This window comes from Lepisma saccharinum, chromosome 13 (genome assembly GCF_977018435.1).
Source record: "Lepisma saccharinum chromosome 13, izLepSacc3.1, whole genome shotgun sequence".
Lineage (NCBI taxonomy): Eukaryota > Metazoa > Arthropoda > Insecta > Zygentoma > Lepismatidae > Lepisma > Lepisma saccharinum.
In genome coordinates this window covers 5321089-5346132 of record NC_139241.1, presented here as the reverse complement: position 1 = coordinate 5346132, position 25044 = coordinate 5321089, and the positions used below count along the sequence as shown (strand labels likewise).

At 41.8% G+C, this 25044-nt stretch overlaps 1 protein-coding gene across 3 annotated transcripts in view; it reads right to left on the bottom strand.

Moving 5' to 3' along the window:
• Positions 1 to 2071: 2071 nt before the first annotated feature.
• The window catches only part of LOC145996859 (uncharacterized), a 111858-nt gene continuing 88885 nt past the window's right edge, over positions 2072 to 25044 (bottom strand). For all 3 annotated transcript variants that reach the window (XM_083133394.1, XM_083133396.1, XM_083133395.1), the window contains exon 4: positions 2072 to 4320. In XM_083133394.1, the coding sequence (XP_082989520.1) occupies positions 2745 to 4320 (1576 nt within the window). In that variant the 3' untranslated portion in view covers positions 2072 to 2744. The remainder of the gene's footprint in view (positions 4321 to 25044) is intronic.

Sequence of the window (25044 nt, the reverse complement as noted above, 5' to 3'; positions counted from 1 at the left end):
ATTTGCACGATAATACGCATGGATCCCGCTGTACAAGGAAAAATTTCCGAATGGATGGTAGTGTGTTTTTCAAACAAATATGTATACTCTTACAATTTCCATGCAAGAAACGACAACACCTTTAAACTGCTTAGGACCTGAAGCTTTTTCCCTTAATGAAACATACATGTGTAGTACGGTTTTTTACAATATGTTTGGTTATTCATTATGTGATGAAATTGTAGTCATTCAGAAAATGTACCTTGTACATGGAAAGGTTGATTAATATGATATTTTACATTTATCATAACTGGTAAAAAATATAACAAGTGCACTCAGACAATATCATTACCACTTGTACGTATGTACAAGGAATAATTTCCGAATCGATGGTAGTGTGTTTTATGTCACTGCACAATGTCAAAATGTTACAATGTCCATGCACGAAACTATATACCTGAAACTGCTTACGACCTCAAGCTTTTTTCTTAATGAAACAACATATGTAAGCTATATTACGTGATGAGATGGTTGTCGTTCGTAAATGTACCTTGTACATGTAACGGTTGATTATTTTTTTCAATTTTTAAGTGCTCTTTCAGTTTGTTATGAATACGATTTAATTTCCATTTGCACCGTTCTATGTCAGCCCATTTTCAATATAGTGCATAATAATTGTTTTGATTTTCTGATTAAGACTCACATTATATTAAACAACATGTTTTATTCTACAGTACTTACGTACAGCTACAAGCTAAATAAGTAAATAGGTTAGGCAGGTTTTCTTTATTTCTGTACTTGGTTAGGTTAGGCAGGTCAGGTTTGGTGCTTTTAGCATCTCCAGTTTGCTACAGCTGTCCCTAGCCGCTTGTGATTCAGAATTTAGAATGATGATCATTTGTGTCCAGCATTCTCGTCACTGCAAAATCAATTTTTCCCATTATGTTAATTGGAGTAGGTGGATAATAATTTGAAAAGTTCGAAGGAACAATTCCCTACTACTTTGAAAGATTGCAGGCTACATTGTGTAATGTCACAAATTTAATTTAAATTAAATGAGAGTACAGGACGTGTATTGCCTATTTCTAGGACAGTTGCTTCATTTTAATTTTATCTCTTACGTTTTCTGACATTTTTCAGTTTAAAAAACAACATAAAATTGGAATGGTAGTTATAAGCAGACAAGCATAAACACAAGAAACCATGACTTTCTCCAGTAAACACAAGAAACCACGCCTTTCTCCAGTTTCTATGTGTTTCACTGGAAAACGGCGTGGACGACGACACCGAATATTTTGGTGAATAACTTCACCTTATACAAATTGAAATATGTAAAAGGAGGTTACATTATTTTTTAAAGTCATGCGATATTTTGTGTTTATGGTTACAGTGCATGGAAGGTGGAAGCCCAATATGCATTTTAAAAATATCAAGTTCGTATAATTAACTATAAGCATATATTTTTGGCTAGACAGGCAAAATTAATAAAATTTGAATAATGTGTGATGATCACGATGCCATTATTGACAAAACTTTAAAAAGTACATTGATACAAGATTTCTGATTTGCAGTACGAATTTATAATATGATATACGAAATGGGAAAATTATTTTTGCTGTAGAAAGAAATCGAACTAGTGTGTTTTGCGATGGTATGCAAATAATGTGTTCAAATCAGTTTGGGATAACCTTTCAACACAACAGCTGGCATACGCAATATTGCCATCTTATTTCCGACACAACACAACGCGCTGTTAAGCACTTTAATGAAGCAAAAGAGTGCCTTTAGATTTAACGATAACATTAGAGGTCTGTTAGCCTTAACGAAGGTTGGAGAAATGCCTCAATGTGCTAATGTACCGTTAACTTCATTTAACGCTTCTTTAAAATTTAACGCGCGTTGAGCGAACCGGCCATAAGACTGTTACTAAAACCCAACAAGCCCTGCGTGTAGAAGAGTTTTTATACTGCCAGCCGGGGACGTAGCACAGTTTTCCTTACGATTGAACATAAAACATGAAATAATGGTTAAATCAATTGTTCTTAACATATTGCAACTCGCGTTCGTATATTAAACGTCGGGTGAGAAGATTACATGTTCGTACAAACATGAATGAAAATACGAACTCTATTTTCAAGAATAATTTTATTATACATTTTTTCATTATCAAATCAAGAGCGTTGTTTCTGCTACATTTTTTCCTTCAAAATAAAATGTGTTTAATCATACCTATTTGTTGTAATTTCACGAGGTATTTCAAGACTACTAGTATATAGGCGGTAGTTATAGTAAACATGATAGGCATACAGTGTATTTTGGTATCACCCTTGTTGACTTGTGGGATGCCCCATATGCTATTAGAAGATATGGGACCCGCATTGCAAGTAGAATTTTGTATCAAGGCATTTTCTAGTAAGGTCGTCGTATTTCAAACGTTACAGTCGCTATGGACTTGTTTTCTTGAATGCCTTTTCACGCGTACACTTAGCGTAAATCTTTTATTGCACTGAAGCCATCCGTAGGAACGGATTCTCTCGTGGATTCTCATATGAGCCTTGAAGCTTTGATTCCGACCAAATCTCTTACTGAACTGAGGCACCTGTATGACGAATTCCCTAGTGGGTTCTCAAATTAATTTTCAAATTTCCACTTTGCGTAAATCTCATATTGCATTGGGGGCATTCGTATGGACGAATACCTTCATGACATCTCATATGCGATATGAAGTGTTCCTTTTGAGAAAATCTCTCATTGCATCGAGAACATTAATATGGACGAATTCCCTCGTGGATTCTCAAATGACGTTTCAAGTTTCCACTTTCCGAAAATCTTTTATTGCACTGAGGACATCCGTAGGGACGTATTCCCTCATGGATTTTCAAATGCCTTTTCAAGTTCACATTTTCAGTAAATCTCTTATTGCACTGAGAGCATCCGTATGGACGAATTCCCTCGTGACTTCTCAAATGCTTTTTCAAGTCCCCACTTGCCGCATATCTCTTATTGCACTGAGGGCATCCGTATGGACGTATTCCCTCGTGGATTCTCAAATGTTTTATCAAGGTTATCCTTTCTGTAAATCTCTTATTGCACTGAGAGCATCCGTATGGACGTATTCCCTCGTGGATTCTCAAATGTTTTATCAAGGTTATCCTTTCTGTAAATCTCTTATTGCACTGAGAGCATCCGTATGGACGAATTCCCTCGTGACTTCTCAAATGCCTTTTCAGGCTGCTACTTTCCGTAAATCGTTTCTTGCATTGGGTGCATTCGTGTGGATGAATACCCTCATGATGTCTCATATGCGATTTCAAGTGCCCCTTTTGAAAAAATCTCTTATTGCACCGAGAACATTCATATGGACGTATTCCCTCGTGGATTCTCAAATGTTGTATCAAGGTTCTACGATCTGTAAATCTCTTATTGCACTGAGAGCATCCGTATGGACGAATTCCCTCGTGACTTCTCAAATGCTTTTTCAAGTCCCCACTTGTCGTATATCTCTTATTGCACTGAGGGCATCCGTATGGACGTATTCCCTCGTGGATTCTCAAATGGTTTATCAACGTTCTACGATCTGTAAATCTCTTATTGCACTGAGAGCATCCGTATGGACGAATTCCCTCGTGTCTTCTCAAATGCATTTTCAAGCTCCCACTTTTAGTAAATCTCATATTGCATTGGGGGCATTCGTATGGACGAATACCTTCATGACATCTCATATGCGATTTTAAGTCTTCCTTTTGAGAAAATCTCTTATTGCACCGAGAACATTCATATGGACGAATTCCCTCGTGGATTCTCAAATGACGTTTCAAGTGTCCACTTTGCGAAAATCTTTTATTGCATTGAGGGCATTCGTAAGGACGAATGTCTTCATGAATTCTCAAATGCCTTTTCAAGTGCCCACTTCTAGTAAATCTCATATTGCATTGGGGGCATTCGTATGGACGATATCCCTTGTGGATTTTCGAATGTGTTTTCAAGTCTCTACGTTTAGTCAATGTCTTTTTGCGCTGAGGGCATTGATTAAATTTTAACACAATTAATTCATCGTGTGATTTGATATGGCACGTTAGGTGTACTTTGTTCCTAAATGACTTTCCACAATGAGCACAATTGAAGGGACATATACTTTCTTTTTGTATGTCATACTTTTCTTTCCAATTGGTGATATTCCTGTACTTTTGCTTAATTGAAGCAGCTGATTTTCTCAATGATATTTCATTGACATGTTGGGTTTTAAGATCTCCACCAACAATTTCAACAGCACATGTGATATCTGACGGTTTGTCACTATTTCTGGTCAAATCAGGTATTACTAAATGTCCTTCTTCCTTCCTAAAAGAAAAATGTATATGATGAATACATTGCAAGAAAGTGTCATAATTACAACACAGAGGCAACACACCATTCAAATTACCCTTGAAAAAAGTGTGTAATTGCATGTAAAATCACCTAACCCAGAATGAAAGATTTCTTTACATGTACTTCTACTTCATGGCAATTCCCTCCTAATGTATCATTCTACGGCAGGCAGCCATTACATCCGGGCAGGTAGTCAGTTCGGCCTTAAGGCCGAATCACACGGAACTAGAATTCAGTTAAGTGGGCCATCCATTTACAAAGAAAACGAGAGGGAAATGCTCCCTTGCCGTTGGCGAGACGCTGCGATTTGCCAAAAGCTGGAGTTAAACAGTTGCACACTTGCAGCTGGAAAATCAAGGTCACCCATTTCTCATTGCGTTTTGTTGAATTCGCCCAACCATTGCATTCAGTCAATTTCTCGAGACAGGACTTGGCTCCTATCCTTACAGAACACATAGTCACTTGTTTCAATGTTATTTTACATAGCGCCCTTTTTGAAAAGAAAAGAAATTATACATTCTGTTTTTTTTTTCAATAAGAATTGTACATACAGCCATACGAGCTTGCTGAATGAGTTTAAAACTGAACAACAGAGAAAATTACAGAAACTGTTTACACAACGACGAAGCTTGCAATCTAGAAATCTAGAAATATATTTCGAGGGGAATTAATTTATCCTTCATGCATTTCATGAAATCAACATAATTCCTCCTATAGGTTCTGTCACCAGTGTAACTTGGACCTAGCTTTGGGAAGGGGGGAGGACAGAACATGAACATTAGGTTCCAAAGGGTTTAAAAATTTCTTCTGCCGTTGTACATTTTAGTAAACATGAAAATGTGTGGGGGTGTCCTCCCTTGCACCTTGCCCCGTGGTCTACAGGGATTAACGCGCATAGCTGAAAACAAGGGTATTTGGTCCGAATCTGCGATAAGTAAAGGATGCTTATTAATTTTCTCAATCAGTATTATATATTTCCATTACCGTCATAACCCTAATTAGTAATTACATAAAGATGCGATTAGAAACGGGGAATTATGAAACAAGGACCTCTCCTACACAATTATATCGACCCTGTTGATGTAAGAATGTAAAAATATGCATATAGCATTAGGATCGTTATTTACTTATTTTTATAATTTTGATTTAGAATATATATTCTTAGCACACATCCTCAATTCAAGCTTGGGAACAAATAATTAACAATAATAATAATAATAACTTAAATTCGGTATTACAATATTTATAAAATATTCAAAATAACCATCTATAATGATTACACCAATTAAATACAGGAGAGCTTACTGTATACTACTGACATGCAAATTAAATACAATGTACGGAAAAACCTAGTTTAAGCTTTTGATTTGGGAGGGGCGATCGTCCCATCACCCTCCCTGTTGAACCGCGCCTGGTAAAAAGTATGCATAAATAGTTAAATACCAATACAGAAAATTCCCCCCAAGCCGCCAACCACCTCCATCAAACACCAGAACAACGGGAAAGCAAGCTTTGCGCACGCGCGAATTGGCCAGACTGGTGCAAAACTTTGAAACGTTTGGCATGCCTGAATATTGTGGAAAACTGAAGAGATTTTGGAACTTGACCTAACCCGCAACCCCCCCCCCCATTCCACTTTCACATCTGGTTGGGATAGCAATAAACCTTTATCATGCCTGGAGCGAGGGTCAGCGAGCTTGAGCGGGAGAAAAGCATGCAAGCTTCCTTGCAAATGGATGGTCCGCTTTGGTTGGCGCTGAACTGGCTACCTGCCTGGATGTGATGGCTGCTGCCTGCCTGCTTGACTGGTTTGGAGGAATGGAGTCCATTAGTGGTGACGTCACAGCAGACGACGCGCTGGGACTGAGTCTTCACAAGGAGAGAACGTGTTTTCTTCGTATCCAATTCAATGCTATTTTCCTTCGGAAAGGGTAGCTTTAATTATTGTGACAGCAGTTAAGAAACAAAATTGTGATGTGCATCGTATATAAATGTAAAGATGAGATTTCGGAGAATACGACTATATATCACACATACCTTACAGAGGATAAGGTAAAGAATAGCCGGAGTAAAAAATCATACAATTTCAAAACATTCCACTTCCGAGCACAGCCGAAGCCGACCCGAAGCCAGTTTTGCCAACTATTTTTCGGCAATGTCTCTACAGACGTAGTCAAAATCAGAGATGGAAGGTCGGCCTCCGGCCTTAGCCTCCAACCTCCAACTTGGGCTCTGGCCTCACAGGGCCTCAGCCTCCAAGCTCAAGGTCGGCCTACGGACTTACACGGCTCAGCCTCCGAACTTCATCTAGGCCTCACAGGGACTCAGCCTCTGAACTCCAACTGGGCCTCCGGCCTCAGCCTCCAAGCTCAAGTTCGGCCTCCGGCCTCACATGGTCTCAGCTTCCGACCTCCAACTCAGCCTCCAGGCTCACAGGGCCTCAGCCTCCGAGCTCCATCTCGACCTCCGGCCTCAGCCTAGCAAGGCTTCTGGAGGCCGAGGCTGAGAATGAGGCCCGACCTCCGGAGGCTGGACATCTCTGGTCTGAACTGACAAAAAGTTGGCCAATTTCTGCTACAGTTCATGGGAAATCCTGTGTGTGTTAAGAGAAAGGGCTAATGATTACACAATATTAATAATCATGTTAGATTTAACATAGAATTTTACGAGGTAGGGGAAGGTGTCTATATTTTCACTTTTTTCAGAACATAAGCACCTCAGTTATAGTGTGCAGTCCTTCGCGTTTCCTAACACAGGTGGTGAACAGGAGCATACTTTCCTTTCCAGGAGGCACGCGAAAACGACTGTACAATTTTTGGATGTGGTTTCTTTCCAGAATACACTCGAAATAACATCTGACAAATGAAAAACAGAGAAAAAGGAACAGACTGCACCCTACGCCACAGAGAGCAAAGCGAAATGACAAATAAAGAAATGCAATGTACCGTGGTGGCCAAAAATCACCTCTGGCATGGCTGATATCAACAACTGGTAGAAGGCGGGCTTCCTTCCTGAAGGACAAAGACAGTTTCACAAAGTCCGAACTTCATAAAAATTATCATAGTACAATCCATTGGAAGCGAGATACAGATTGGATTCTGCTATCGTGTAAGGAGAGTTGTTCATTTGATTTGCTTGCGAGGCCCAACCTCCAGCCTCACACGGCCTCAGCCTCCGAACTCCGGCCTAACATGCCCTCAGCCTCCAAATTTCATCTCGGCCTCCGGCCTCACATGATCTCAGCCTCCAACCTTCAACTTGGCCTCAGCTTCCTAACTCCAACTCGGCCTCCGGCCTCACACAGCCTTAACCTCCGACCACAAACTCGGCCTCAGCCTCCAAGCTCAAGGTTGGCCTCACACGGCCTCTACCTCCAACCTCACATGGCCTCAGCCTCCAAGCTCAAAATCGGTCTCCGGCCTCACACAACCTCAGCCTCCGAACTCCAACTCGGCCTCGGCCCTCCTGGAGGCCGAGGCTGAGGCTGAGGTTGGGCCTCATGAGGCCCGGCTCTGGAGGCTGGACATCTCTGGTCAAAATGTCCCTACAACTGACCAAATGTCCCTACGCCAAGTAAAGCGACTAAAAAAAACACCTCATGAGCATGCAAAACAGAAGATAAAATATACACATTTACTCACCAAATCTTACTGCTCGATGCTTCCATAATTAATGAATAACGTTGAGTCGTTTACTGTTGATTATGTTATTTGAAGTCATACATGCTGTTTATGTGAAGAGATAGATGTTAGTTGGTGATGCTGTATTTTCTGCAGTCTTCCTCAGGTGCCTTACGGGAAAAATTTATCACTAGTAGAGAATTTAACAATTCTGGTCCCATTTTCTTTCTCTTTTTCGTTTTTGTACAGGGTGAAACACGGGAACCGGACGTTTTTGAAATGAACAGGACTCAGCCGTGAGGAGTTATATAGCAATAGTAGAGTAGCCAATTTGTTTTGCATAACATGCCATTTCAGTAGTGTATTCTTTTTCTTTTTAGGTATGAAACAGTATGGAGCAGTGGACAGTTGAACATCGCGTGTTTGCACATGAAACGTATGTGCGAAATAATGAGTCTATTGTCACAACACAACAAATCTTTCGTCATCATTTCAATATTGGTAGGCATGGCACAATTCCTAGCCGGAATACGATCCTGAGATGGGTTGAATCGTATCGTGCAACAGGAAGCATCATGAAGAATAAGCCTCCAGGCCCTGTTCGAACTGTGAGGACTCCAGAAAACATCAACATAGTGAGAGGGGCAATGAATCGGAGCCCCAGTCGATCCTCACGTCAACATGCGCGTGAATTACAGATCAACCATGAGAGTGTAAGAAGAATGTTACAGTTGGATTTACACTTCCATCCGTACAAAATGCTGGTGGTTCAGGAGCTTACAGCTACGGATTATGCAGCTCGTGAAGATTTCGCTGTTCGTATGCAAGTGATTATGGAAGAGGACCTAAATACTGTAGTGATGATGAGCGATGAAGCTCATTTTCACTTAAATGGTGTAGTGAACAAACAGAACTTCCGTTACTGGGCGCCCAAACACCCTCACAACATCCAGCAAAAACCCCTACACTCAGAGCGAGTTACAGTTTGGTGTGCTGTTACCCCTTCAGGCCTAATTGGGCCATATTTTTTTGAAGCGAATGGCAGAACGGTCACAGTGAACTCAAGACGATATGTCCACATGTTGGAAACATTATTTCAACCGGAACTGCAGAGACTAGGAATAAACATTCATAATGTTTATTTTAAACAGGATGGTGCCACAGTGCATACCGCTAATGCACCAATGGTAGTTGTCAGGAACATGTTCCCTGGACACATCATTTCGCGTTTCGGTGACGTGACATGGCCGCCCAGATCCCCAGACTTGTCCTCTTGTGACTTTTTCCTTTGGGGGTACCTCAAGGAACATGTCTATGCCCACAAACCGCAGACATTAATGGAGTTGAAAGATGCCATAACAGAGGAGGTGCGTGCGATTGACCAAGAGGTGTTACGCAGGGTTATGAATGCTTTCTGGCGACGAGTTGAACTTTGCATTCAAATGGATGGCCGTCACCTGATTGACATAATTTTCCACACGTAAGTAGTCCAATCAGCCCGTTTCTGCGCCCTCTATTGGTGAGCTGAAGTGGTGTGCTCGCCTTAATGGATTTGTCTCGTAAGGCATGAGCCCCATTTTCTGGCAGTGTTGCCAACTGCTTACTCGAAAAAATCACCAAGGTTTTTTTTTGGGTCTAACCTAGCCTAAAGCAAGGAGCTGGCAATCTTGCTTGAGAGTTCTGCAACCGAAAGTAAAACTCGCAGTGTTGCCAACATCTTACTCAAAAAAAATCACCAAGGTTTTTGTCTTGGTCTAACCTAACCTAAAGCAAGGAGCTGGCAACTTTGCTTGAGGCTTGTTTTACAGTGCATAAAGCAAGGTTGGTAACCTACTGGTACTTTTACCATGGCTTTTTACAAAAGAGAGAGGAGAGAGAGAGAGAGAGAGAGAATTAAGCAACCGACAGCCTACCTACAGCCTTTTCTTCTTGGTCTAACCTAACCTAAAGCAAGGAGCTGGCAACTTTGCTTGAGGCTTGAGTTACAGTGCATAAAGCAATTTTTGGTAACCTACTGGTACTTTTACCATGGTCTTTTACAAAAGAGAGAGGAGAGAGAGAGAGAGAGAGAGAATTAAGCAACCGACAACCTACCTACAACTTTTTTTTTTAGTTGGCAAGGGACTAGAGAGAGAGAAAAACTTATAGCTGGAAACAGTAACGAGCGAATGCGCCATATCGTAATTTTCCAACTCCGTATATCGCGACCTTTGTAAACCTCTCTCTCTCGGGGAGGGGTGATGTGCCACATACACGCACACACACACAGACACGCACGCACACACATACACACGCGCACGTGCGCGCGCGGGCCAAAATTTTTGAATTTACGGTTGGAAAAATGTTTTTCTATGACATGTTTTCGTTCGAGGCAAATTCGTAGGTAGATATTGTTAAATAAATATTAATATTGTAAATATATATATATACTTATTGTATTTAGTTTTTCGATACCGAAAAGCGACTGTCATATTGTATTTGAAAAAATATTATGCTTTTGCCTGTGGATATCTAGAAAAACGACAATTTCGTTCCCTCTCTCTGTATATGCTATCAACGTTGGCACAATGACACAAATTCAACAAATGCGTAGTCAACCGCACATCTTTTTTTTTCCTGACAATTTTGTTATCTGACTAGGGCGGAAATGGGTTTTCCGGTGACAGAAAATATGTTGCTCTGTTTCTATACAAATAACCAGAAATCGCCACATGTATTTCGCAACTATGCTTGGCGGCAGAGAAAAAAATACAGTTCTATGTACACAACCAACTCGCTCTTGCAATATATTATCTGATGCGACATTGTGAAAGGTTCTCGTATGTTCGCGAAACAGGAAATACACGTCCGGTTTAAATCCAATTTCAATGAGCATCTATTGAAGATAGATTCAAAACAGTATTCAACCGGCGAAATGAAAACACGAAGTAGCGTCCGCTCTCGTGGGTGCAGAGGCGAGGTCAAGAGCTATGAAATAAATAACCGGAACTGTATTTTTTCTCTGCTGCCAAGCATAGTTGCGAAATAATGTGGCTGAAATGTAGAGAAGAGAAGAGAAGGGGTGAAAACACGAAGTAGCGTCCGCTCTCGTGGGTGCAGAGGCGAGGTCAAGAGCTATGAAATAAATAACCGGAACTGTATTTTTTTCTCTGCCGCCAAGCATAGTTGCGAAATAATGTGGCTGAAATGTAGAGAAGAGAAGAGAAGGGGGAGAATGTTCTAGAAAATTTGGTTCTTAAATTTCTATTGGTCCACGTTGCGTTGGCTAACATATCATTTTTGACGTTATTAGAAAACCGTATAAAACTTAAAGCGCTGGTGTATAAAGTTGTGTTTTATTTTCAGTGTTAGTGAAGAGCATTTCTGCAGAATTTCTAAAAGTAAGTAACTTTGTTTCTTAGCTCGCATAAGTTGGTTTTGATTTATAAGTATTTCATGTCTCTCTCTGCTTTTATATATTTGAAGCATGCATCTTGGTAGCTAGAATATTTTTTTTCTTCCGTGTGCCGTTGTTGGTAGGTAGGAAATATGTGTGCGGGGCATATTTCAAAAAAATAAATGTGTTAAATTGTTAGAAAAAGACAGAAAAAAATAGAAAAGAGTTGCGTGTTTTTGATATCTAGTGGAAGTACTGATTAATTAATTGAGTTGGCGTTTTTTGAAGCCTATTTTATGCACAGTAAGGCTAATCGGGACTGGACCTACAGTTTCAAGAACCACTTGTACGGGTATCGAACCCTTGATTACAAGACAACGACGTTATCGCTACGTTATCGCAGAGGCTAGTGGAAGTACTGATTGATTTGATGTTTTAAGTCTATTTTATGTACAGTAAGGCTAATCGGGACTGGACCTAGAGTTTCAAGAACCACTTGCACGGGTATCGAACCCTTGAATACAAGCCTACCGCTGTGCTAACGCAGAGGCTAGTGGAAGTACTGATTGAGTTAATGTTTTTTTTGTTTAAGTCAACTTTATGCACAGTAAAACTAATCGGGACCGGACCTACAGTTTCAAGAACCACTTGTACGGGTATCGAACCCTTGAATACAAGCCTACCGCTGTGCTAACGCAAAGGCTAGTGGAAGTACTGATTGATTTGATGTTTTAAGTCTATTTTATGTACAGTAAGGCTAATCGGGACTGGACCTAGAGTTTCAAGAACCACTTGCACGGGTATCGAACCCTTGAATACAAGGCTACCGCTGCGCCATCGCAAAGGCTAGTGGAAGTACATAGTTATTCGAATCTTATTTATTTAAAATATTTAGTTTTTTTTATGCACGCTTATTGATTTTAAACCTAAAATTAAATAAAATCCGGCAATTATATCCAATTATACTTATGGCTACAACGAGCATTGAGATTTTTTTTGCTACGTAAACAAAATGGCTGACATGTCAAATATGAACAGGCTATATAGATTTGAGAGAGAGATGGATAAAAAAAGTTAATTAAAATTTAATTTCATGATTGCAACACGGAACTTAATGATTGATTTAGTTTATTTTATTTTACGTTTTGTACCTCTTGGCTAATTTGCGAAGATTGGGGATGAGTGATGAAATAGACATTCACAAACAACCAAGCCCGACCAGGATTCGACCCTGGGACCCTTGGCGTCGCAGCGCGATGTGCTAACCACTCGGCCACAGGGTCGGGCAAGTGTTGGTATATACATAGACCAAAGTTACATGGTTCTAGGCCCCATAGGAGCCGAGAAAATCAATGTCTTGGAAAACGTCTTAAGATTTTTGTCTTAAGAAAATTTTCTTGACAGACCGGAAGTAACATCTTGAGATACCGGAAGTCGACTTTCTTAAAGATTGAGATATTTGTCTTAAGACGTTTTCCAAGACATTGATTTTCTCGGCTCCTAATTGAGCTAGGATGATGATTTTAGGTTTGTTGGATAGGATTCGACGAGAACTATTCGACTAGCAAATAAAATCGATTCCACCCCCTCAAGTTTCGAAAATATAGACAATTTTTTTATTTTTTTGAGAAACTTGATTTGCTGGCTTAGTTTTTACCCTATTTCGAAAATTTTAATAACATTTGATAAAAAATTAAATTTACTCTACAACCTATTGGAAACATAATGATTAGTGCTTACTGTTTTCGAGTTATTTTGGATTAAAATTTCAAGATGTAATTTCTAAAATGTTTTGTAATTCATCAACTATGGGTTGTAGGAAAACGATTCTTGCTCTATCTGCTATCGCTCGACGAATACTATAAACATAAATAATGCTTATGGTTTGATTTTTAAAATGGCGAGCGGAAAATAACTATGTTTTCTGAAATTATGATTTATACTTCATACGCCAAGAGGGCTGAGGGTTAGAAAAAAAAATTGTTTGGTAGAATTATGCACACATAATATTTTTGTGTTTTCTATACACAAGCATAATTATTTTTTTTCAATTATTTACAGGATTCATTAAGAAGCAAGAAGTAGCATAAATAGCACACTCCCACCAAACCCAACACTATTGTGAATTATTGCACAGTATTTATTTTGTGGCACTCCACTATATATATATAATAACATACCCCACAAATATTTTCAACAAAATGCAATCTGAGAAAAGTTGCCCTGTGTGCAAGATAACCATATCAAGCGCACATTTTGCAAGACATTGTCGTACCTGCGCACCTGGTAAGCGTGTAACCGCTAAAAAACCATGTCCCAGGTGCGGTATACATATTACCATTAATAATTTGAAGAGGCATATAACATCATGCAAAGTTGTCGTCGGAGCACCTGTTCCCCAACCGTCGACCAGCTCGACCAAGAGGAAAGCGGAAGCCGACTCGCTACCATCCGCCAAACGCGTCAAGCCTGTGGCGAAAGCGAACCAGGCTGCTTTCGAGAGGTTGTTAGAGGACTTTGTCATCACTTCGGAGGGCTCATGCGACGTACGTAGCTTTTTGGAGAACGTGCAAGCCAAAATCATTTCCATCCTCGGCGATGCGCTTGCAACGCACTCTACTAAATTCTACGCATCGCTACGTTGCCAGTACAAGAAGCCGTCTGACGAAATTTACAGCTTCTGCCACAACACCAAGGCGAAGACGCTGCATCTGGCGGATGTCGACAACCTCGAGGTCATCTACAACCAGTTTGCCGATGAGCTGGTGGCAAAACAGGAGGAACATCAAGCTAAAGGCTCGGGGGGTTCGCTGTGTGGCGAGCCTCACGAACTGTGCGTCAAACTTTGTAAGTTCATACCTCTCTCCGCCTCCAGCTACGTCCCCTTACCACCTACCATTGTGGCAAAAAAGGCCGTCCTGAACATTCAGAACAGTGACGACAAGTGCTTTCTTTGGTCGGTGCTTGCAGCGTTGCACCCTGTCGACCGGAAAAACCATCCACACCGGGTTAACCACTACCTACCCTATGAGGCAGAGCTGGAAGTTGCGATGGCTGGGATCGACTACCCGGTAGAGGTCACGGACATTCGAAAGTTTGAGGTTCGTACGCGGTTGGTTATCAACGTTTACGGTCTCACTGACGAAAATGCGGTGTACCCTATTTACGTGAGTGACGTAAACAACAATGATGCTCGAGAAATCCATCTCCTACTTATCAAGGACGAAACCCATCACCACTACACTCTTATTCGCTCGCTCTCTAGACTTGTTTCGAGCCAGCGGAGCAGTGATAGTCACCACGTCGAGGTGTGTCGCAGGTGCTTGTCAATATTCGACGGACGGGATCAACACAATTACCAACATGTTCGAGGCTCCAACATCGCTGCAGAGAAGCTTGCCAGCCACAAGTTCTACTGTAGTAACAACGAGCCTGGTGTGGCAGTCTTACCCAAACCTGGCACCGTGGAGCGTTTCCACATGCACGGTGCCATGGTAGAGCATCCCGCTATCATCATCGCGGATTTCGAGGCCTTCCTCAAACCCCTGTCCACTTGCGATCCCGACCCTGAAGTTTCTTCCACCACCCCTTACCAACTCCACGAGGCTTCGAGTTATGCATACGTTGTGGTGCGACGAGACCAGCACATTGCCCCCGAGCCCCACGTGTATCGCGGTCCCGACGCAGCCAAACACTTCCTCGAGAGGATGGTTGTCGAGGCCAACGAGATAGGGAAGGTACTGTTGGCCCCCAAGTCTATGCTCCCACTGTCCCCCGACGATCAGCGTAGACACGACGAGTCCATCGCTTGCCCTGTCTGCGTCAAGGAGTACACCGCCAACAACCGTAAAGTCCAACACCATGATCACTTTGACGGTAGGTATGTTGGCCCTTGGTGCAACGGATGCAACCTCATGGCCCGGGACCCGCGATTTATCCCTGTGTTTTTTCACAATGGCTCGGGATACGACTTCCACCACCTCGTCAAGCATCTTGGGTACGACGACATGCGAATCAACGTCCTGGCGCAGAACGAGGAGCGTTACATTAGCTTGAGCAAGTGGGTGCGAATCCCAGGATCACACTCTACCGTCGAGCTTCGCTTCCTCGACTCCCTGAGGTTCCTCCCGGCCAGCCTCGATGCTCTCGCAGGGAAGCTTAGCGACGAGCAAATGCTTATTACCTCCGGAAACTTTCCGAACTTGGACGCAGGTCTCTTCAAGCGTAAGGGGGTCTATCCCTACGAATACGTCACAGATCCTTCCAAGTTCGCGGAGACGACGCTACCTCCCCAGGCGAAGTTCTATAGCAAGCTGCGAGGCTCGGGCATCTCTGAGGATGACTATCACCACGCCCAGTCCATGTGGCGCGAGCTGGGCTGTCGAACTCTCGGGGACTACCACGACGCCTACCTCAGACTTGACGTGACGCTCCTTGCCGACGTGTTCCAGACGTTCCGTGCGACCGCAATGAAGATCTACAAGCTGGACCCCGCCTACTTCTACAGTCTCCCCGGACTGGCGTGGTCAGCCATGTTTCTGGTGACGAAGATCAAGCTGGAGCTTCTTTCGAACGTGGACATGATGCTGTTTGTGGAACGTGCCGTGCGGGGTGGAATGGTCCAGGTGTCGCAGCGACACTCGCGCGCCAACAATCACCACATGGCCACCGGATGCGACCCCTCACAACCGTCCAGCTACATCATGTACACGGACGTCAATAACCTCTACGGACACTCCATGATGCAGCCACTCCCCTTTAGAGGCTTCGAGTGGGCTGACCCTTCCAACTTCGACGTCGAAAGCTTCGACGATTCGGAACATGGGTTCTTCGCCGAGGTGGACCTTGAGTTCTCCGAGAAGCTGCAGGATTTGTTCTGCGATCTTCCCCCTGCACCCGAGTTCAAGTGTCCACCCGATTCCAACCAGAAGAAGCTCGTCATGGATTTCGAGCCCAAAGAGCGTTATGTCCTGCACTACCAGAATCTCCGGTGGCTGATGCAGCGAGGGGTCACGGTCCGCGCAGTTCACCGCATCCTCAAGTTCGAGCATTCTCCATGGTTGAAGCCATATATTGAAGTCAACACCAAACACCGCACTGCAGCCACGTCCGAGCTTGATAAGGATTTCTTCAAGCTTATGAACAATGCGGTGTTTGGCAAAACTATGGAGAATGTGCGGAATCGCATGGACATAAAATTGGTAACGAGGAAAGCACAATGTCGCAGGCTCGTAGCAAACCCATTATTTAAATCGAGGTAAAAAAGAAAAAGGTAAAGTGCTCCCCTGTGCATAGCACCACGCCATGAAGGCGTATAGGGGGTGTGGGGGTAACGCCCCACACTTTCTTGATCCGGTCGTGAGTGGGGGTGATGTGATCAGCATCACGCCCCTGACCGCCTTTACCCCCCAGGGTTTCCCCCAGGTACCCATGTTATTCGACGCTGGGTAGGCGCCGGGGCCGCTTCCACCGTTAGAAAAGTTCCCGGATTTGAACCGGCCGGGGATCGAACCCGGGACCTTGAGCATGGTAGTCAGACGCGTTACCGACTGAGCCACCGCGGCACGCGAGCAGCTTGCTCTGGTGCATATGAGGAAGGGTGAGGTGAGGCTCGACAAGCCAATTTATGTTGGTGCCTCAGTATTAGACCTGAGCAAGCTGCACATGTTCGAGACGTACTACGACATATTACGTCCACATTATAGCCACAACATCTCGCTTCTCTACACGGACACGGACAGCTTGGTGTACCACGTCCACTCAGCCGATGCATACAGGGATATAGTCACGGTACCAGCTTTGGTTAACCTCTTCGACACCTCGGGCTATCCCCAGCCGAACCAGTACGGCATCCTGCCCCGAAACAAAAAAGTGCCTGGCAAACTCAAAGACGAGAAGGACGGTGATGTAATTCTCGAGTTTGCAGGTCTTCGCGCCAAGGCCTATGCCATCAAAGCCGAGGGCAGCGTTACCAAGAAGGCCAAGGGTGTCGGCAGACAGGTGGTTCGGGAGCATCTCGCATTCGAGGACTTTGTCGATTGCCTCAAGACCAGGTCGTCGGTTCTAAGAGAAGAACAGCGCATCCAGAGCGTCGACCATATCATCACCACAAACAAAGTTAGAAAAATTGCCCTGGATCCCAACGACGACAAGAGGTGCGTCCTCGAGTGTGGTATTCACACATTGCCGTGGGGGCACTATCGCTTAGCAGAAAGCAAAACCTGCAACATATGTCCATCTTCAACAGAAGATTCATAAAACAAAACAAAACAAAAAAAAAAACATTTTGACTGTCATTACAAAAAAACTTTGACCGTATTCTTAAATAACCAGCATGCCTATGAATTTGTTCGGTTTCAAAAAACAGATCATTATGGAAACCATACCAGATCATGAAGTCTTACCTTCCGTGTTACCTAAACTCAACGGTCTGTTGATCATTCACCTCAACAGCATTTGGACGAAACTGAATGACGATGTGGGCAAGATGTTTTATGTTTTTAATAACAATTTACATTTCTACGAAATTCCGATCGACGGGAAACTTCAAATCACCGTGAATCCGGAAAACGCAGGCGAAATCAAAATTTCTACCGGCAAGAATATTTTTCGAATCAAGCACGACAAGATGCTTTCTAACATTACGTACGATGTGTCCGCAGGAGATTATTTTTACATAGAACTCCTCGGAGATTACGACAAACTCATTCCTCTCTTCGTAGAATTACGAATCGTCTATCCTATTATAAATAACCGTTAACCAAAAATGCCTAACGACATTTTCGGCAACACCAAGCGTGTAGACCACGCAGAAGAGATTCTCATGTTGGACATTCGAGTTAAGAAGTTGAGGACCGATTTGATTGCTTTGCAGGAAACCTTAAACAAAAGTTTAGAGTCGGAAATCGCTACGCTCCAAACGCAATGTCTCGACCCCATTCTGAAAATCGATTCCGAACTGAAGACGCTGATAAAAAATTATGTCGACGTACCTTCTTACGACAACGTTCAAAATATACAGTTGAGCGTGGATTCGCTTCAAAATGATTTGGCCAAATTACAGCAATTTCAATCGAAAAATGAAGATTTGGAAAAATTGAAACTCGAAATCGAAGAACGAACTTCCGCAATAGAAAAAAATTTCTCCGAACTTCAAACTGTGGTGAACGATATAGACGCAGAACGCTTGCATGTCGTCGTTTCCAAATTACAAGAAGAATTCACCAGCACGTTGGAAGAAATTAAATCCAAGTTGCAGACTTTGGAAGATACCATGACGAACCTACCATCGTCGGACGAACTGCAGGTCATCGGTAAAAGCGTCGCGAACATAAAAATTCAATTGGAGGCCTATCAAGATTTCGAACACATTCAAACCACCATCGCTACGCTTCAGGCGTCCTTGGAATTGATCAACGAAGAAATTAAAAATATTCACGCTGAAGCAAGAGCGTTGACGAGCATTCAAGACACGTTGAGCACGGTTCAGCAGAAGATCGAATATTTAGAAAATTTGAACGTCGAAACTAATCTCGCTCATTTTCATCACGTACTGGACAACATACAGGGTGACTTGGAATCGTTACGGACGAACGTCCCTTCGAGCGAAGATTTGGAAAAATTGAAAACGGCGGTGACGGCACTATCCGAATCGAGCGACATCAAAAATTCATTGAGCGATCTCGAGAGTAGGGTGGCCAATCTCCCCACCTCCAAAGAATTGCACGCTTTGAAAAGAAACATATCTCGAATGCTGAAACGACTAGAAACGGAAACGGCGAACGTGGAACAGATTCGAGACGAAATTAGTTCGCTGGTGTCGACGCTGCCCACTTCGCAGAGCGTCGCCGATCTTCACACGCAGTTTACAGAGATGCGAAGCATCGTGAACGATCTTACCGAGAAGAGCTCGAAATTGAATCAAGTCGAGAACCTTCAGAACATCGTCGTCAACATCAGAGATCAAGTCGGAGTGCTGGAATCCACGCAGGAATCGACGCTGGCCTCTTTCGGTGCCAAGTTGCAAGAACTCAACGAAAACTACAAGCAGTTGAACGTGGAAGTGAAAATCAAACCGTCGTTTTCTACCGTAACGGATACCATAGTCGAGCATTTGCTGCCCGTACAAAACACACTGGGTCAGCTTCACAGCAACCTCGTTAGCGTCGATACTAAATTCGCTAAACTGCATTCTCTGCAAGCCATCGAAATCAACAGCGTACCCAATCAGCAGAGAATCTCCACGTTCGTCGAAGGTAACAAACTGTACATGTTGCATCCTTATCATCCGTACTACAAGTTTCTCCTCGATGGCACGATTCAGATAAACGAATTTTCGTACTGGTCTCACGGTAGAAAAGCTAGCGTTCCCACCATGACTTTGATATCGAATCGTGGTGTCCAGAAAGCAGGAAACATTCCTCTGGCACGTTGGAACGAAACGCGCAACATATATGAAATACACGAAGACGAAGATCTCACCGTTTTCGACGTGAGTGCCGGCGATAAGCTGATCATTCAAAACACGAGCGAAGTGCCACCTTCTTTGAATCCCATCACGCTTGTGCTTCTCTTGAAACGTAATCTCTAAAAAAATGTCTAGGCAAGCCATCGTCGAAGAATTGCATAAACCTGCACGCCGCAACTACGAACGTTTGGCTGTGGTAACCAAGGGCATCGACGACCTCTGGCAAAGTGACCTCGTCGAAATGAGTAGCGGCAATTTGAAAAACGTGCATAAATTGAACAAGGGCAACAAGTACCTTCTCACCGTCATAGACACGTTTTCGAAATTCGCATGGGCTCTACCTTTGAAGGCGAAAACGGGAACGTGCGTCACGGAAGCATTCAAGACAATTTTTCGCGAAAGCGGTGGCAGGCGACCTCGGTTTCTGCAAACGGACAACGGTAAAGAATTTTATAACGCTGTATTCCAAAAGTTTATTCAAAAACACAAGATTCGACATTATTCGAGCTTCAGTCACATCAAAGCCAGCATCGTGGAAAGATTTAATCGAACCTTGAAAACACACATGTGGAAACGATTCACGCTTCGGGGAAATTACAAATGGGTCGACATCCTGCCGGAACTCGTCGACACCTATAATCACACACGGCACAGAACGATAGGCATGAAGCCAGTTGACGTTACCAAGTCCGACGAGCAGCGTTTAATTTCTACCGTTTACTGTCCAAAGTACACACCCACGACAAAAAAAGCTAAATACAAAATTGGAGACCAGGTGAGGATCAGCAAATTCAAACGCACCTTCGAGAAGGGATTCACAAAAAATTGGAGCACGGAACTTTTTACGGTGGTTCGAGTTCTACCCGGAAACCGACACACGTATAAGTAGTGTATATTAGTTGTTTCAAAGTAGTACTTAGTAGGTATCCTCTTTTTTTATCAATTGAATATCACTTTTTGACATATTTTGACAATTTTTTGTCGATGTTTTAGCGTTTAGCAATGTTTTTAGTACAATTTTCACTATACTCATTTTTCCCCCACTCGTACTTGGTAGGTATATTATGATCTTACGTGATACAACTTAACCTATCCTTTTTTTACGATTATTTAATTTTTTTTACGATCCTAAGTGATATAACTTAACCTATTATTTTTTTTATTTATGCACTGTTTGAACGTCATCATTTGAGGATCATATTTTGTAGGTATTTTTTTTTTATCAATCGAATATAAGTTTTTGACATATTTTGACAATTTTTTGTCGATGTTATAGCATTTAGCGATGTTTTAGTACAAATTTTCACTGCACTCATTTTTTCCATTTATACTTGGTAGGTATATCACGATCTTACGTGATACAACTTAACCTATCTTTTTTTTTTTACGATTTTTTAATTTTTTTTACGATCCTAAGTGATATAACTTAACCTATCATTTTTTTTATTTACGCACCGAACTAAGCTACAAGGGACTCTGTTTGTTTTAATATTTTAGTATTATAAGGTTTTCACAAATTTTATATAACCTAAAATGTGTTGGATGTTGATTTTTAGTATGTGGCAATTTTTTATGAATTTTAAAACTGCTCCGTGACCCTCTCGTTCTTCACGTCGTAGGCGAAGGACTTCTCTGCAATTAGGATGACACTGCATAGGGTATCCTCGGGCAAGGCATCGTGGAACTCGCAAACACCCACTCTACAAAAATTCTACTATATGATCTTTCACTGGCTAAGCTAACCTACAAATAGGAATTGGCAGCACTTATAAACCCACCGGGTCTTCTTGGCATGTTTTTTCATGATGTGTTGCCAGGCTATTGGGCATCTTGGCGTATACAATGTATATATTTTGAGAGGGGGGTTATAGCTTTTTATGCTGTACGAATACTAAAAACTTGACAGTGACAACCAACAGAGTAAATAAACCTACATGCAGAAACTAACAACACTAGTTTCTGACAGTGAATTTGAAATAAAATATTAAACAAAATACATGAGTAAGCACTGTGATTACAAATAATACCAGTGTTATGCCCCCCCAACTCCAACTGGACAACTGGGGAAAATAATTGTACAACAATTTGTACCTAATTGTACAATACTTGTACCTAATTGTACAACATATACACAGACATAAAAAAAAGAGCCTTCCCGTAACTTACTTCATGCACAATTTATATGATTTTACAACTGTGAAAAGAAAGCATATGTGTTCTGTATGCACACATTCATTCTTATTTTTCGAAGTTGAATGGAAGCACATGTTTTTACGCTCTCGTAATACTGACCTTGCCCCAGTGATTTTAAATTGCTTCCATCCGTTTTTTTTTCTGTGTTATTTCCGCATGCACGCAACATTCGCTTTCAATAGTTTAATGAAATACAGAAGGAGTGTTAGTTTAGCAGGTTTTGAGTTTACAATTTATTAAATTAAACAATAATTTATGTAAGAATATACTTGTACTTACCGAACACAAAATAATAAAAAGCACATGTGAATCTTTGCGTGTGTTCATGTTATATGACGACTGAGTAAAAAAATAATGTTGACTCCCCGAAAGATAAAAGTTCCTGGTTCGACATCAGATGCATGCAAATTTTATGTTTTGCTCTCCAAAATCTTGATTTTTATGTTTGTGCTATTTGTCATACAGCAGAGGAGAAGAGGGGAGAGGGGAGGGGAGGGGGTACTATTAGCGCCATCTATTAGCAAACAATAGAAATAAAAAAGTAGGGTCAAACTTTTTCAACACCCAAAAATTTTAAACGTCCTCGTTTAGTAATACGATCAGCAGAAGATGTTTGAAGGAGTACTCTTAGTCGAGAAAGCTAATTGCTAGGGCCCATATATTGCTAAAATGTTCTTTAATTTACATATTTCTCATACCGCCATATGTTGTTCTAGTTGACTTCTTCCAAAAAAATGCTAATTAGCGAGAGTTAATTAAGCAAGGCAAGTAAAAGAAGCAAATAGGACAATATGTGGTGGCGTGGAAATATGTAAAAATTCGATAAAATTCGAATTAAAATTGGGGGATATTTTGCATTTTTTCCTATAATATACAAAACATTTACCGTACATAATTTTTTCTATTTACAACAGTATAAAATAAGAGGAATGTGTGACAATATCCATATTAATTAGGAAGGTATGTTGTATGCTAGGTTAGCTAATTGCGTCTTCTACAGCTTCACTGTATAGAGGAAAGATGGAAAAAGAGAGCTCTACAAAAACTAACGCTCTTAACAATATTGTACGCCCCGTGAAAATTATATATAAATAAGGCATAAGCGTATTATTATCTGCTTTCATGTCAGATTTTCCCGACCTGTGAGCTGTAGTGTTTAGGTGACAAACGACACGCTCAAATATAATACCGTTGACAATATTGTACGCCCCGTGAAAATTATATATAAATAAGGCATAAGCGTATTATCTGCTTTCATGTCAGATTTTCCCGACCTGTGAGCTGTAGTGTTTAGGCGACAAGCGACGCGCTCAAATATAATACCGTTGACAATAATTGTACGCCCCGTGAAAATTATATATAAATAAGGCATAAGCGTATTATCTGCTTTCATGTCAGATTTTCCCGACCTGTGAGCTGTAGTGTTTAGGCGACAAACGACACGCTCAAATATAATACCGTTGACAATATTGTACGCCTGTGAAAATTATATATATAAATAAGACTTAAGCGTATTATCTGCTTTCATGTCAGATTTTACCAACCTGTGAGCTGTAGTGTTTAGGCGACAAGCGACCCGCTCAAATATGATACTGCTGACAATATTGTACGTATATTGTATTGTATAGGAGACTAGAAGCATATAATTTGGCAAAAAAAAAAACCCAAAGTAAGGTCATAGAGAATAGTTAAAAAAGTAAACAATTATATTTTGCATTGCACAGCATTAGGTATTAAATAACATACCCCCAAAAAATCTCTGCATTATGCGTTCTGAAAAAAATTGCCCCCCTACGTGCCAAATTGCTATGTCAAGTAAACATTTTTAAAAGCACTGTCGTACTTGTGTGCCGGGAAAGCGAATATGTGCAACCAAACTGTGCTCTAAGTGTGGAAAAAATATTTCTATTGCCAACTTCAAGTTGTTTTTTTTGATGCGTATATATATTATTATTTTTTTAACAGAGGAAGAAAGTCCGTGCTTCGGAAAACGCGGTGATGTACGTAGTGATATTTTTCTTCTCCTGCTCAGACTTGTACCAATCTACTGTGTACCGTCTTCTTCCCTGCATTGCCTCGTTTAGTTCGTCCGACCTCTCGTCCATTTTTTCCCCTGCAGCCGAAAGCAGAATGTTGAGATCAGCGCACCTCAGGCTACTGATCTCCCGAAGATGGTCCTTGAGAACCATTTCACAAGGGATGCGAAATTCCGGTGTTGTTTTTGCTATGATTATAAGTTTTTTTACATCCTCACAATCTCCGTTTACTGCGTGTTTAAATATTTTACATAGTAGCTCGGGCGGCAAATCAGTTATACGAGACATGTTGTTATTATTATTATTTTTCACTTTATGTTATTTATATACCCTACCCCAATTTTTGTTTTGTGTTCATGGCGATGGTGGTAGAGTGCCACACACGTAAATTTGCTGTTGCGTAGAAACGAATTTTCGTTTCGTCTCCCTCTCTCTTAGCATCATGTGTTCTACCCTGCTCGATAACCTTCGCTATTGTTGCCACATTGTCATTCCATTCCTGGACACACTCGCGCAAACATCATTGAAAACAATTGAATAGCGCTCCAGCTCGCGGTTCCCACCGTTCGGTAGGGACGCTAATGTGGCAATATAGCACGGTGTAGTGCTTGCTTTTTTTATGCAGTGCATGTTTATTGGCTAGCTAGTAACTAGTGTTGCCAACTGTAATAATGAAGCACTATTTCTGTCATGGAAGGGGAAAAGGCAGGTAAAGTGGCGGTGAGTTTTGTTGGATTGGAAGCACCATATTTTTATTTTATACTAAGTATTTGACCGGTTTGACGTTGTGTGCGTGTATTGCGTGTGTGTATGTAAAAGTGTGTGTTTGCTAATGAACGTTAAATTCCATAATGCCTCCAGTTCTGTCGAAGTTGAAATCAAAAACCTTGCATAGCCAAGCTCGGGAAATTCTAAGCAACGTGCACGAGTTCATGAAGGAGGAAGCCAGTCATGGTGTTAGCATCCCAATAAAGCATTTTGGCAAGAGAGCAGCGAACAGCAGCA